At 25.6% G+C, this 14,829-nt stretch overlaps 6 protein-coding genes across 6 annotated transcripts; 3 read left to right on the forward strand and 3 right to left on the reverse strand.

Moving 5' to 3' along the window:
* The first annotated feature begins 747 nt into the window (after positions 1 to 747).
* Positions 748 to 2,838, forward strand: DICPUDRAFT_93216 (guanine nucleotide-binding protein subunit beta). Its single transcript, XM_003294367.1, has 4 exons — positions 748 to 898; positions 1,138 to 1,301; positions 1,454 to 1,658; positions 1,775 to 2,838. The coding sequence occupies exons 2-4, from the start codon at positions 1,199 to 1,201 to the stop codon at positions 2,508 to 2,510; spliced, it is 1,044 nt and encodes a 347-aa protein (XP_003294415.1). The 5' UTR covers positions 748 to 898; positions 1,138 to 1,198; the 3' UTR covers positions 2,511 to 2,838.
* Positions 2,839 to 4,641: 1,803 nt separating this feature from the next.
* Positions 4,642 to 4,821, forward strand: DICPUDRAFT_23957 (uncharacterized protein; the record flags this gene model as incomplete). Its single annotated transcript, XM_003294368.2, has 1 exon — positions 4,642 to 4,821. A coding segment is annotated over one exon (180 nt), but the record flags the coding sequence as incomplete, so codon positions are not given.
* Positions 4,822 to 5,404: 583 nt separating this feature from the next.
* Positions 5,405 to 7,758, reverse strand: DICPUDRAFT_59030 (uncharacterized protein). The gene is made up of 5 exons (XM_003294370.1): positions 7,629 to 7,758; positions 7,163 to 7,552; positions 6,856 to 7,073; positions 6,487 to 6,787; positions 5,405 to 6,413 (listed from the first exon to the last, which is right to left on the reverse strand). Exons 2-5 carry the CDS (start codon positions 7,428 to 7,430, stop codon positions 5,443 to 5,445), a joined length of 1,758 nt encoding a protein of 585 aa, XP_003294418.1. The 5' UTR covers positions 7,431 to 7,552; positions 7,629 to 7,758; the 3' UTR covers positions 5,405 to 5,442.
* A 587-nt stretch (positions 7,759 to 8,345) lies between these two features.
* Positions 8,346 to 9,576, forward strand: DICPUDRAFT_84896 (uncharacterized protein; the record flags this gene model as incomplete). The annotated part of the gene is made up of 4 exons (XM_003294369.1): positions 8,346 to 8,547; positions 8,666 to 8,874; positions 9,131 to 9,316; positions 9,400 to 9,576. The coding sequence occupies 4 exons, from the start codon at positions 8,346 to 8,348 to the stop codon at positions 9,574 to 9,576; spliced, it is 774 nt and encodes a 257-aa protein (XP_003294417.1).
* Positions 9,577 to 9,836: 260 nt separating this feature from the next.
* Positions 9,837 to 13,548, reverse strand: DICPUDRAFT_51500 (threonine ammonia-lyase). Its single transcript, XM_003294371.1, has 4 exons — positions 13,421 to 13,548; positions 12,702 to 13,304; positions 11,963 to 12,630; positions 9,837 to 11,886 (listed from the first exon to the last, which is right to left on the reverse strand). The coding sequence occupies exons 1-4, from the start codon at positions 13,427 to 13,429 to the stop codon at positions 9,873 to 9,875; spliced, it is 3,294 nt and encodes a 1,097-aa protein (XP_003294419.1). The 5' UTR covers positions 13,430 to 13,548; the 3' UTR covers positions 9,837 to 9,872.
* A 298-nt stretch (positions 13,549 to 13,846) lies between these two features.
* DICPUDRAFT_159414 (uncharacterized protein) lies at positions 13,847 to 14,455 on the reverse strand (the record flags this gene model as incomplete). The annotated part of the gene is made up of 2 exons (XM_003294372.1): positions 13,847 to 14,239; positions 14,306 to 14,455. Coding segments are annotated over 2 exons (543 nt in total), but the record flags the coding sequence as incomplete, so codon positions are not given.
* Between the last annotated feature and the right edge of the window lie 374 nt (positions 14,456 to 14,829).

Genomic DNA, 14,829 nt, shown 5'->3' on the forward strand with positions numbered 1-14,829 from the left:
ATGTATATATCAATCATTTGTAGTAAATAATAAATAACACAAATATATATTTATATATCTAAATAAAATATCTTATATTTTCCTTTTTTTTTTTTTTTTTTTCTTAAAAAAATTTAATTTATTTGTGTTTTAATTTTAGTGTGTTTATATATAGCATCTTTGTTTTTATTTTTATAACAAATCAATCACAGATTAAAAAATTCAATAAAAAATTTTATTTTTATTTTATTTTTTTTTTTTTTTTTATGAATATAACAACTAAAAATAATAATAATTTAATCAATAGTTTAATAGTTCAAACAATAAATTTATCAAAAAAAAAAAAAAAACACAAAACTACTAAAGATAGATCCTATATATAAATCATTATACAAGAAAATAATTTAAAAAAAACCACCCACTTTTATCACTCACATTATTAACTTACTCCTTTTCACACACTCACAATTTCAACAACAACACAATTACTCACTTTTTTTCTCACATTAATATTATTATTTTTATTAATAACTTAATCATAATCATAAAATTATTAATAAAAAAAATAATGATAGTAATATAATAATATCACAAAATAATACTTGATTTTTTTTACCATTATTTTTTTTTTTTTTGCACACCATTTTTTTTTTTTTTATCATTATTTTTTTTTATTTTTTTTTTTATTTTTTTTTCAAAAATTTTTTTTTTAAAAATTTTTTATTTTTTTTAAAAATTTTTTTTTTATTTTTTTTTTTAAAACCACACATAACCTCTCACTAAAAAAAATAAATAAAAAAAGAAAAAGAATTGTACTTTATTTATATATATAATATTCTTTTTCATATAAATCTTTAATATATATATAAAAATATAAATTAATATATATTAGAAAAAAAAAAAACCAACTGTATTTTTAGTAGGTCCTAAAAAAAAAGAATAAAAATAACAGATAATAATTATATAAATAATAATAATAATAATAATAATAAAATTTAAATTTTTTTTAAATTTTTGTTTTTTTTTTGTTTTTTTTTGTTCTCATTATATTTTGTTTGTGTTTGTGTTTTTTTTTTAAAAATTTTTTTTTATTATATAATAAATTATTTCAATCTTATAGAATCAAATCATATTAATTTTAATTTTTTTTTTATTTAGCCAATTTAGACCAATTTAAATATATAAATTTAAACAAACACACATACATATAAATAAAATAATGTCATCAGATATTTCAGAAAAAATTCAACAAGCCAGAAGAGATGCTGAATCAATGAAAGAGCAAATCAGAGCAAATAGAGATGTTATGAATGATACTACCCGTATGTTTATAATTTACAAAAATTTTATTACTATTATTTGACCAACATCAAAAGCATTTATGAATCAAGGTTACAAATAATATAATAAAATATTATCACTATATATATGGCAAAATTTATACAAATATTAATTTTTTTTTTTTTTAAAACAGTTAAAACTTTTACTCGTGATTTACCAAATTTACCAAAGATGGACGGTAAAATTAAAGTTAGAAGAAATCTTAAAGGTCATCTTGCCAAGATTTATGCTATGCACTGGGCTGAAGATAATGTTCATTTAGTATCAGCTTCACAAGATGGTAAATTATTAGTTTGGGATGGTTTAACCACTAATAAAGTCCACGCTATTCCATTAAGGTATGTCGATTATTAAAATTTAGCACAAAATATAGAGAAATAGGATAAAAATAATACAGAAAAAAATAAATAAATGAAATTATTTACTAATATATTTTTTCTTTTGATAATTTTAGATCATCATGGGTTATGACTTGTGCTTATTCACCAACTGCTAATTTTGTTGCATGCGGTGGTTTAGATAATATTTGTTCCATTTATAATTTACGTAGTAGAGAAGTTCCAATTAGAGTTTGTCGTGAATTAAACTCCCACACTGGTTATCTTTCATGTTGTAGATTCCTTAATGATAGACAAATTGTTACCTCATCTGGTGATATGACTTGTATTTTATGGGATGTTGAAAATGGTACCAAGATCACCGAATTCTCAGACCACAATGGTGACGTTATGAGCGTTTCAATTTCTCCAGATAAAAACTATTTCATCTCAGGTGCCTGTGATGCTACCGCTAAATTATGGGATTTACGTAGTGGTAAATGTGTCCAAACCTTTACTGGTCACGAAGCTGATATCAATGCTGTTCAATATTTCCCAAACGGCCTTTCATTTGGTACTGGTTCAGATGATGCCTCATGTAGATTATTCGATATTCGTGCCGATCGTGAATTAATGCAATACACTCACGACAACATTTTATGTGGTATTACCTCTGTTGGTTTTTCATACTCTGGTAGATTCTTATTTGCTGGTTATGATGATTTCACTTGCAATGTCTGGGATACATTAAAGGGTGAACGTGTTCTTTCTTTAACTGGTCACGGTAATCGTGTTTCATGTTTAGGTGTACCAACCGATGGTATGGCTTTATGTACAGGTAGTTGGGATTCTCTTCTCAAAATTTGGGCTTAAATTTATTAATAATAATAATATAATAATAATAATAATAATTAAATCATACTAAATAACAATAACCAAAAGCCAATAACCAATTAAAAAAAAAAAAAAAAAAAAAAAAAGTTTTGTCGTATTTTCATTTTCAAAAAAAAAATAATTACTCCATTTTTCTATCCAAAAATTGTCCTTGTATTATAAACAATTACAACCCCCCAACTCAACATTCCATCACCACTCCACCATCAACCATCCAAAAAAGCGTGTCATATTTTTTTTTTGCACTGCAGGATAAGGATTAAAAAAAATTATCTCTAGATATAAATAAAAATTAAAATTAAAAATTAAAAAAAAAAAAAAAATTTATTGTGTAATCAAATAAAATTATTTCAGGAATTTTGTTTATAGATATAAAATCGTTAAGTTATACAAAACAAAATAGTTATTTATTTTTTAACTTTTTTTTTTATTTTTTTTATTTTTTTTATTTTTTTTTTCAAATTTTTTAAACTTTTTTTATTTTTTTTTTTTTTTATTTTCATTTTTTGTTTTATTTTTTTTTTTTTTTCATTTTGCCTCTATTCAATAATATATTTTTTAAAATCTTTTTCCTATTTTTACAAATAAATAAATAAAAAAATAAGTAAATAACTAAATAGATAGAAAAAAAGAAGATTATTGAGGAAAAAAAAAAGATAGAAGACCCGAACAAAATGGTATAGATTATAATATTATATTAATTACAAATATCGGATCATAGACGGCAGAATTTATATCATCTATTTCATCTTTTAATTTGAATGGTGTATAAATAATTGCGATGATAAACGATGACGATAAATAAAGAAGAAAAAAAAAAAATACTTATTCGATTATATTATTTTATATTTTTTATTCGAAAAAAAAAAACGATACACCATATACATAATTAATCATATAAATATATACACATATTATTTAATTTATTATTTCCATCCATTGTTTTGTAATTATTTTCTTCGTTTATTTTAAAATTTTTTTTTATTAGGATAATTATTCGCAATATCAACAAATTAAATCAAGTGGATACATTGCTACCCAGCCACCACAACCACCACAACCACAACTAAATCAACCACAACAACCAAATCAACCACAACAACCACAACCACAACAATATGATATGAGTTCATATTTAACAGATTTTACAAGATATGACTCAAGAGGTGGATCAACATCACAAGATATGAGTAGAACATACGGTGGTTTACAATCTCAAACAGGAACATCAACAACTACTCCACCAGGATCATATAGTGACCCATATGGATCCAGTTCAATGGGTGGCTCAATGAGAAACCCATCAACTGTACCACCACCACCAGGTAGACCATATAGTTCAACTACTAATGATTCTCGTAGTAGTGCTCCACCACCACCACCATATGGTAGTGGCTCATCAGGCAACAGCAATTACGGTAATGCACCCCAACAATCACAACCACCAAGAAACGATCGTAATGGTGGCTACGGTAGCAATGGATACAGCGGAGCTAGTTATAATAGCAGCGGATATGGGGGAAGTAGCGGAGGTTATAATAGCAGCAGCAGCAGTGGCGGATACGGCGGAAGTAGTGGCGGATACGGAGGAAGCAGCGGTGGATATAGCGGAAGTGGTTACAATAGCAGCAGTGGTGGTTATAACAGCGGCGGATACGGTGGCTATAATAGCAGTGGAGGTGGCATTTACACCGAAGGCGGAAGAAATGATGGAGGATATGGAGGAAGACCATACGATAGATACGATAGAGATAATAGAGGAGGTGATAGAAGACCACCATACGATAGATACGATAGCAGAGATATGTCACACGGTTATAATAGTGGCCCACCAAAAGATCATTATGGCGGATATCGTCAAAGTGGACCACATAGAGGATATGATTCAAGAGGACACCATGGCGGCGGTGGTGGTGGTAGAGGATACAGAGACCATCATCATCATCCATATGGTGGCAGTAGAAGCTACCCAGGCCCACAAAGAAAAAGAGAGCCGTAAGTATTTATAAACTATAATATCATTATGTTATTATTATTATTAATTTTTTCTATTTATTTTTTTTTCTATAGAATTAGAGTTGACCCAGCAGAAAAAGAAAAGAGTAAGTGTATTTTTGTTGGAAATCTGCCATATCACTTCCAAAAACCAAATTTGGAGGAGTTATTCGGTAAATTTGGTCCGCTTGTAAATATAAATGTTGGATTTGATAAAAGAACAGGTCAAAGTAAAGGTTATGCTTTTGTTGAATTTGAAAATAAAGCTGATGCTGATGCAGCTTTTAACGAGTAAGTTTTTTTTTTAATAAGCCAATTAATTAAATTTAAAATTTTTTTATTAACCAATAAATTTTTAAATATAGATACTTAGTCAAAGAGGTCGAAAATAGAAAATTAAGATTGGATTGGGATGTTGGTCTTGATCATAAAAAAGGAAATAGGGATCAACAAAATCCATCATCAGATTTAACTGGATCAACCCCCACTAATAACAATATTGATAATAGTAATAATACTAATAATAATTCTAATAACAATTCTGATTCATTAAACAACGATAATAATAATAATAATAATAACTCTGAACAACAAAATAATGAGCATATCCAAGCACCTCCACCACAACCATCAGAATCAATTGACACCCAATCTGAGAAATACACCTTACCTTCAGAACCAATTGATTCGCAATCCGATGCAAGTAAAAATAAAACCAATTAAAAAACCATTGTAACAAAAAAATAAAAAAATAAAAAAATAAATATACAATTTCAAAAAAAAATATATTCTTTAAATATTGCTTTAAATATTAATATTTATTTATTTATAATTATTATTTTTATATTTAGCCTAAAAAAAAAACTTTTTAATATTTTATTATTTTAAAATTATTATCTTTTATTGTAATTTATTTTTAATCTGATTTTAAGTTTTTATAAATTCTTTTAACAAATATTAATGAGGAGTAAAAACCAACGGTACCAAGAAGAATAAAGAAGAAGAAACAAACGATTAACATATAAGTAAAGTAGAAAGTTGCTTGAAGTAAACCATACATATGTGAGATGTAGACGTAGTAGTAGATACTGTAAAGGTAGATGAAAACAACAGTTGAACCACCATTAATAAATGAAACCCACCACCATCTATGATCTTCCATTGAAAGTTGGAAATAGGTAAGAGCGACGGTAATACAGGCGGTAACAATTATGAGGATGATGAAAACCAAGCAAAGAATACCATATAAAGTATATGAAGAGTGGCCCCAAACACTATTGAAAATATAGAACAACTCAATATAAATAGCAGAGAATGGTAAGAAACCAGCCATTAAAATTTGGCATGGTAAACGACGATACCATGGAATTGGTGGGATTTCTCTTGGGAAGTTTTTGGTACGACATGGTGCATCGAAATTACCAGAGAATCTTCTACCGGCAATACCACCAATAACAGTTAATGGGAAACCAACTAATAGCCAGATGGTAAGTACTTCAATAATGGTAACGATCGGTAAAGCTACAGTTGAGTGCCATGTGACTGCGACAGTGTTTGAAAGTAATACGACCATAATTAATGGGGTAACAAAAAGTGTGGCGGTTAATACAATATTCCATGCCCATTTTGTACCACCCATATTTTTATAGATTTTAGCTGATTGATAACCTGAAATACAACTTGTCAATGCATACAATACAATACCTGCTGTATACATATTACCACCATTGTTTGGATAGAAAATACCAAATAATGCAAGTGCTAAAATTCCACTAACTATACAAATAAATTGCCAACCTATACCATAAAATGCTGAAAAAATATTTTTATGTGGTGGGAATCTGAAAACATCACCATGAACTAATTTCCAACCATAATCCTCTTGATCTAAAATTTAAAAAAAAAAAATCATTAGTAAACAATAATACTTTTATATAATATTTGGGTTGTGGGTACATACAATCAGAATCTTCTTCTTCATCAGTTTTGGAGTATCTTGAATAATCATTCTTTAAAATTCTCATAATCATAATAGCTAAAAAACCTGTTAATAATACAACAAGGAAGAATGAGTTCATTACTGAAAGCCAATGAATTTCTAATTCTTTTGGAAAGAATTCTTCATAAAGTTCCATTCTCTTTGAAAATTGAAAGTCTGTTTCGTGCCATGTAGCAGAGTATGTTAATTGTAATGTAATTTCCTCTTGATCACTAAGTTCAATAACTTTAATATGCTCTGTATCAATGTTAATTTTAATTATCTGTATAAAAAAATATTAATATTTTGTGTATACAGCTTGAATATTAAAAATACTAAAAAACAACTTACTTGATCTTTATTGTAGTCAAATTCAAATGGGAGATGGTGATATAAATAATATTTTGGATTCTTTGGATCAGTTTCATCAACTGTACCAATAAAACTAAAAATTGGAAGATCATCATAAATCATCTCGGCATAATAATATTCGCCAATTGCCTCTTTGAACTTTTGAATATCATCTTTTTTTAATGTATATTCACAAAGTAATTTATCTTTGAATTCCTCTATTTAAAATATAAATTGTAAAAATAATAATAATTAGAATTTCTGTTTGAATATATAATGATAGTTATGATATAATATTATGACCTACTTTTAAATGGAAATTGGTAGTCTGATAAAACTGCGGCATCACCTTGAAGAATTTCGCCAAGTTTTGTTTTTTTATAAGAAATATCTTTAGGTTTACAAAATGGAAGTGTATAAAATTCGTATGTTTCTGTTGGATTTGAATATGGTCCGATATTATTTACATAGAATGGAATCGCTTGTCCATCTAAATAGTGATGGTTTTTGCTTGCATTTGAGCCAAATATATATACTGCTAAAATTAAAATTGATATTATATATGATACTTTCATCTTTTTTTTATATTTTGAATATTTCTTTTTTTCTGTTTTTCTCTATAATTTTCTTAAAAGAAAATTTCTTGACCTGATTATATGATTGAAAAAAAAAGAAAAAGGAAATAAAGTCGATCTATCTTTAATTTAAAACTATTTGTTAATATAAATGTACTCTTAAAAGAAATATGATAGTAATAAATAATGAAACACTACTTATTTATTATTCATATATTACCCAAAGATAAATGAAAGAAATGGATGTATGATAGAAAAGTAAGAGGGAAAAATGTTATTATTATTTTTTATTAAATATTATTTATATAAACTCACACACACACACAATATACAAATTAAAAATAAAAAAAATTTTTGAAAAATATTATTATTTTTGTTTTTTATTTTTTTTAATTTTTTTATTTTTATTTTTATTTTTTTTATTTTTTTTTTTGTACACCTTGCTAAATTGCATTTTTTTTTCAAAATAAATAATAATACAATGAAAATCTCATACATTTTTTATTTTTTATATTTTATTTTTTTATAATATTTAAAGTATTTATTGTATTTTTCAAATTCATCAAGCAAAGATTAAAAAACAAAAAAAAAAAAAAAAAAAATACAATCAAAAAAAAAAATGAAAAAAAAAAAAAAAAAAAAAAAAAATATTTTAATTGAAACATATTAATCCCAATAAATAAACAAATAACAATAGAAAATTTGCGATATATAGAAATAATTATAATCAAAAATGATCAAACAATAAAAAAAAAAAATGATTATTTTTTGAATTTTTTTTTTTTAAAATTTTTTTTTTTTTTTAAAATTTTTTTTTTTTTATAATTTTTTTTATTTTCATTTTTTTCGAACGAAACTACAAAACCTCATATTTGTTTATTTGTTTTTTTTTTTTTGTTTAAAATCATCGATAAAATGAACACTTTTATCATCAATAAAACAATAGCCTTTGTTCCAAGGGGTGTAGTTTCACAAATCTCAAAAAGATTTTTTTACTCACTCCCAGATGTTGAATATAAAAACTCTGGTTTAAAAAACTTTCTTTCAGCAGAAGCTTTAAACAGACACTTAAAATTACACCAAAATGATGTCGAAAGAGCCAATAATTTAGTACAAAGTAATATCAAAAATAATAATAAAAAAAGAATAGAAATCACCATATTCATATCAATACGTAATTTAATTTAAAAAATAATAATATGAAAATTAATATTTTTTTTTTAAATTTTTTTTAGGAACTCCATGGGAAAATACTAGTATTAATCAAGCTATCAGTCAATCATTCAACAGTGCTGAAGATGCTCCATTCTTTGAAGCCATCTCATCACATTTCAATCACTCATTTTTCTGGCAATCACTCACCAACAAAAAAAATCTCCCAAGTATTTATATGCAAAAAGCTATCGAATTAGATTTTGGTTCAATCAATGCTTTCCAAAAAAAAGTAAGATTTAGGTGTATAGGATAAACAGGTGATGGTAATGAATTGGTATTGGTTTATTATAGGGGATCGATTATAAATACAGAGATCAACTTAGTTTTTAGGATCAGATTGTTTTTAAAAATATAGATTTTGGATACAGGTTTGGAATATTCAATCAAGTTTAAAAAATTTAGCTTATTTACCCATACCATCACTACAAACAGCATATTAGAAAAAATTTTAGAAACTAATTATTTAAATTTAAATTTTATTATAGTTCTCACAAACTGCCTCATCATTAAATTCAGCAGGTTTTGTTTGGTTAGTCTTCCACGATAAAACTTTAAGAATTATTTCAACTTTTGGTAATGGTTCACCATTAGAATTACAAAACTGTTATCCACTCTTATGTCTCGATGTTTATGAACATGCTTACATGCACGATTATGGTACCGATAAAAATGTAATTATTATTACCCATCTTTAAATATATTAAAATCTATATAAATAATATTAATATTATTTATTCTTTTTTTAAAAATAAAGAAATATATTGCCAACTTTTGGAATAAAGTCGATTGGGAATTTGTAGAAAATAAATTTTTAAATTCATTAGTTACTGATAGAGAATATAAAGCTAAAATAGCAAAACTTGCTGAAGATCAAATGGAAGCTTACGTTGAATCACATCCATCAAAATACATAGACAAAGATGAAATTTAAACAATAAAGTTACACTCCCCAGGTTGTATACAAAAAAAAAAATAAAAAAATAAAAAAAACAAACAAAAACAAATACATATAATTAAAAATAATTTAAAATAAATACATATAAACCATTCTTTTTTTTTTTTTTTTTTTTTTTTGTATTAAAAAACAATCATTGCGTAATACATTCATATGATAGCAACAACACAATAATAAACTAATTGGTAAAGTTAATTATCATAATGGATTGCAACAATTTTAAAAAAAAACAATTTATTTTAGATAGATAGATTTTTATTTATTTATTTTATTTATTTTTCGATACTGACATTTGCTTGTCTGCCATATTGTTCTAAAAATAATTTTTGTCTTTCTGAAAAAGTTTCTTTTAATTCTTTGTTTTTCTTATCGATTGCCTTATCGAAAATCTTGTATACTACTTCGCTATCTTTAATATATTTTCTACCTACAATCTTTGGGAATAAGCCTTCTTGGGCCAATAATGAAAGGAAGAAATTTTGATGATTAAATGAATTACTATAGAAGGATAAGGAAATGATTACTTCATTCCAATTAATATTTCCACCACCACGAATATGTCTAATTTCACGAACTTTTAATTCGGCTCTAGCAGCTAAACCAATAATTTTACTGAGGGTTCCTGGATAGTCCCAAGTGGTTAAATGAATGGTAAAAGAACGACCTAGTGAACGAAGACCATATTCATAGACTTGACGAAGAGTTGACATATCAATGTTGCCACCACAAATGATAACAACAACCTTTTCATCTTTTCTAACTTTGATTTTGTGATGCATTAAAGCAGCTAAACCTAAACAACCTGCACCTTCTGAAACTGTACGGCTATTATATAAAAGATGTACAATGGTTGAGGCAATTTCATTTTCGCTTACAGTTACGTATTCATCAACCATGTCGTGAAGAACTTGTGTGTGAACACCACCTGGCATTTTAACGTTGGTACCATCGGCCAAAGAAAGTACAGCTGGCTCAATATAACGGAATTGATTGGTTTGTTTAAATTCTGATAATGGTGATACATTGGCTGATTGTACACCAATGATTCTAATATTTGGATTAATTCTCTTTAAAAATAGTGCTATACCTGCAATCATACCACCACCACCGACATTAACTACAACGGTATCAACATCTGGTACTTTATCGTAAATATCGCAACCCATTGTACCTTGACCTTCGATGACATCGACATCATTGTAGGGTCTAACAAGAGTCCAGTTTCTTTCTCTGCAAATATCATCGGCTGTTTTTACGGCCTCTTCTAAGCTTTTACCTTTTTTAATTACTTCAGCGCCATATTGTCTTGTTGATGATAGTTTAGAGTCTGGGGCATATTCAGGACAAACAATGGTGCAAGGTAAACCAACTTTAGCAGATATTAAAGCTACACCTTGAGCATGATTACCGGCAGATGCTGCAACTAAACCAATTGGTTTTTCATCATTGTTAACCATTGCACCTTCTATAGCTCTTAAAACCATATTTGAAGAACCCCTAATCTTGAATGAACCAGTTTTTTGAGTATTTTCTAACATTAATGTTACTTTACAACCACAGATCTTTGAGTAGGTAGTACTATGATAAATTGGTGGCTGAGTCATAATATGCTTAATTCTATCATGAGCTTCTCTAATGGACTGAACAGTAATATCGTTAATACTTCTTTTTTGTTGGTGGAATGGTTTCGAGCCAATTGGGAGAGGAATTGATGGACCACTAATACTTGGTAAAGAGGCTGCTGATTGATTTAAATTTGGTTTGATCATTGGTGGTGATAAGAAACCGCTTTCTTCTTTATTGAGAATTGCAGATTTTCTGACGCTATATTTGAAACCCATTGATCTAATGATATCAAAGATCTTAAATTGTTGTTCAAAGTTTCTACTGTGGCATTGAATTGAGGTTCTAACATGGTATTGCTTGAGGGTTTCACACGAACGGTCCATTAATACTTCCATAACACTGACTCTGTTTTCACCAATTACATTTAATACTTTATTTAAAGAGGTTGTGTTATCTGGTAAGTCCAACTCTATTTCAAAGCTTTGACCTGTAATATCTAAACCATAATTTAAAATTGTTTGGAAATCAATTACATCCACAAAACCACCTGAAATCATGACTAATACCTTTTCATCAGTTCTTAAATCGATATTTCCAGACATTAAACCACCCAAAGCGATTGAACCTTTACCATTTGTTAATGTATGAGTATATTCTAAGCATTTAACAAAAGCAATTGCAGCTTGATCTTCAGTTGCTGTAACTAATTGATCTATAATACTAAAATAATAATTTTAAAATAAAAGATAAGTATATATTTAAATTAAATAATAATAATAATAATAATAACACATACCAATGCTTAATTAAATTTTCTAATTTAAATTGTGATAAAAAATAACCAAATTTTTCTTCAAGTCTATTTAAACCAGCAGTGAGTTCAGTTATTACTTCGTAGACGAATTCGGTTTGAGATAAAGATGATTTTGGACAGATTGATTTATTTCTAATTGGATCGCCACCAATATCAATTAAAATTTGTTGAAGATCTTTGTCATTAAATTTACCTTGGTTTCTTGAATCAAAAGCATCGAAAACATTTGTTAAATCGGATTGGTCGTGAATAAGAGCTAACCAACCAATTTCTAATCTATCTGGGAATAACGATTGTCTGCTGTATTCTTTACCTTCCAAATCTTTACCAAATAAATCATCGGTCATTTGTACAGCGATCATTTTAATATCTGGTTTCATAATCTTGTAAAATAATGAAACACCTGATACATAGCTCCAACCTTGTGAATAAAGACGTAATGGTATAATAATGGTCTCTCTATCTGGACTTGATTCATACATTTCGTGTGCAATGGTTGCAGCACCAATTAAGCTAAATTGTGGTACAAATCTAATATCAATAAAAACCATGGACATATCTTTAGCATGTTGCCAAGCTCTAGTAAAACATGATTGTGTATCACCTTTATGAAAAATAACTTTTGCACCTCTAGCATGACACATGTATAACTATAATAAAATTAAATTCATATTAATATTTATGTTTAATAATAGTATTTAATATTGTTATTATTACTTACTCTTGTAATTTGTGATAATGGTAAATCACCAGGAGCAACATAAATGATACACTTCATTTTCAAATGAAGAGCTGTTAAAATGGAACCTGTAATCATTGGCTGACTTTCTATATCATTTGGATTAACTACTAAAACAAAACCACCTATTTCTCTAAACTCTTTCTTTAGATCTTTAGCTTGGTTAAAATAATTTGATAAGAGAATGCTAAAACAATTTCTAACATAAATATCACCAAATAATTGAAGATTTTCTAATTTTAATTCTAAATCACATTTGAAGAGTTGACTAAGGAGTTCATAATGGTATTGTGGAGTTTGTTTTAAATAATTTTCCATATATTGATGAACTCTTTTGACAGATGCTATAAAATCGATTTCTTTAGAATCATTTAATCTAATAATACCATCACCTATTTCATCAAAACCACTAATTGATTGTAATGGGTTACTTTCATGTTCTCCATTATTTGTTGTTGATGGTTTACCGTTTGATGACGATCTTGATCTTTTAATATTATCTGTATTATTATTTTCTGTTGTATTGGTGGTAGTAGTTGTTGTTGTAGTATTTGTTTTTTTAGTTAATTCATCTCTTGGATGTTTCTATTTTTTAAAAAAAAATAATTATTAATATTATTTTTTTATATTGATTTGAAACGTTTTTTCAACACTGTTTTTTTTTTTTTTTTTTTTTTTATTAAAAAAAATCGATAACTTACTTTAGCCATATTTTATTTCTATTGTTTATATTTTTTTTTTTTTTTTTTTTTGTTTTTTTATTTGTTATATAATAAAGTTTAAATAAATAAATAAATAATAATTATATGTAATTGTTATAAATTTTAAAAAATAAACCAAAGATTAATTAAATGAAATTTAAAAAACAAAATTTTTTTTTTTAATTTAAAAAAAATAAAAAAAAATAAAAAAAAATTAAAATTTTTTTTTTTTAAAAAAAATAATGAAAAAAAAATAATAAAAAAAAAAAATGGTGGCAAGAAGTACCTAATTAAGTATTTTATTAATGGGGTGTAAATTTTAATATTTTCCCATTGCTAAAACAAAAAAATATTTTCATATTTTTAGATATATAATGATACATAAAAAATATATGATTATATTATAATCAAATATTATATTTTTTTTTATTTATTTAAATCTACTTTTTTAAATTCGGAATTACTATCAATATTATTGTTATTGTTATTATCATTTAGGTTGTTTTCTTGAAGGGTTTCAGAGGTTGTAATTATTGTTTCACTATTGTTATTGCTATTATTGTTTTGTAAATTTATTATATTATCTTTTTTTCTTTCGATTTTTTGAAGTTTAATTAACCAACTTATATTTGGGTGTAAAGAAATAACTTCGACAATAATGAGGGCCAATATTTTCATCATTTTTCTATAAAAATAATTTTTTTCGCTTTCACAATTTGTATTTGAATCACATGTATTATCTATTATGTTTTGTTGTCCTGAATACCAAAAAAAAGCAAATGATGCAGTAATTAAAAGTCCACTAGATAATAAAATATACTAAAATTATGTAAAGTTAGATACTTTTAACTAAATAAACAAATAATTAAAATAAATACTACTTACTATTAATAACATTTTTGAATCCGCTTTTCTAAATATTATAAATATGCCCAATAGTGATAATAAAAAATGAATTGTAAAATAATACCATGTATCAAATAGCTGATCATGATTTGAAATAGATGCTAATGCAATTAATACTAATGAAACTGCCTAAATAATTTTAATATAAAGTTAATATATATAAAAAACCCAAATATATCTTAAAAAACAAAAATCTTTAATTACCGTTTGAATTATTATAAATAATCTTCTACATATTGGTTCATCAATAAATTTCTTTATTTTTTTTAAATATCTTTTAAAAAATTTAAATTGTTTTTTAAATTTAATAATCAAAGAATCCATCATTTTTTTAATTATTATTTTTTTTTTTTACTAAATACAATTACAATAAAATACTATTACAACAAATATATTACAAATAAAATACAATTATAATACAACTATAAGCACAATTATAAATACAAATATAATAATAATAATAATAATAAAAATAATAATAATAATAATAATAAATAATTAAA

The sequence above is a fragment of the Dictyostelium purpureum genome, assembly GCF_000190715.1.
Source record: "Dictyostelium purpureum unplaced genomic scaffold DICPUscaffold_556, whole genome shotgun sequence".
Classification (NCBI taxonomy): domain Eukaryota; phylum Evosea; class Eumycetozoa; order Dictyosteliales; family Dictyosteliaceae; genus Dictyostelium; species Dictyostelium purpureum.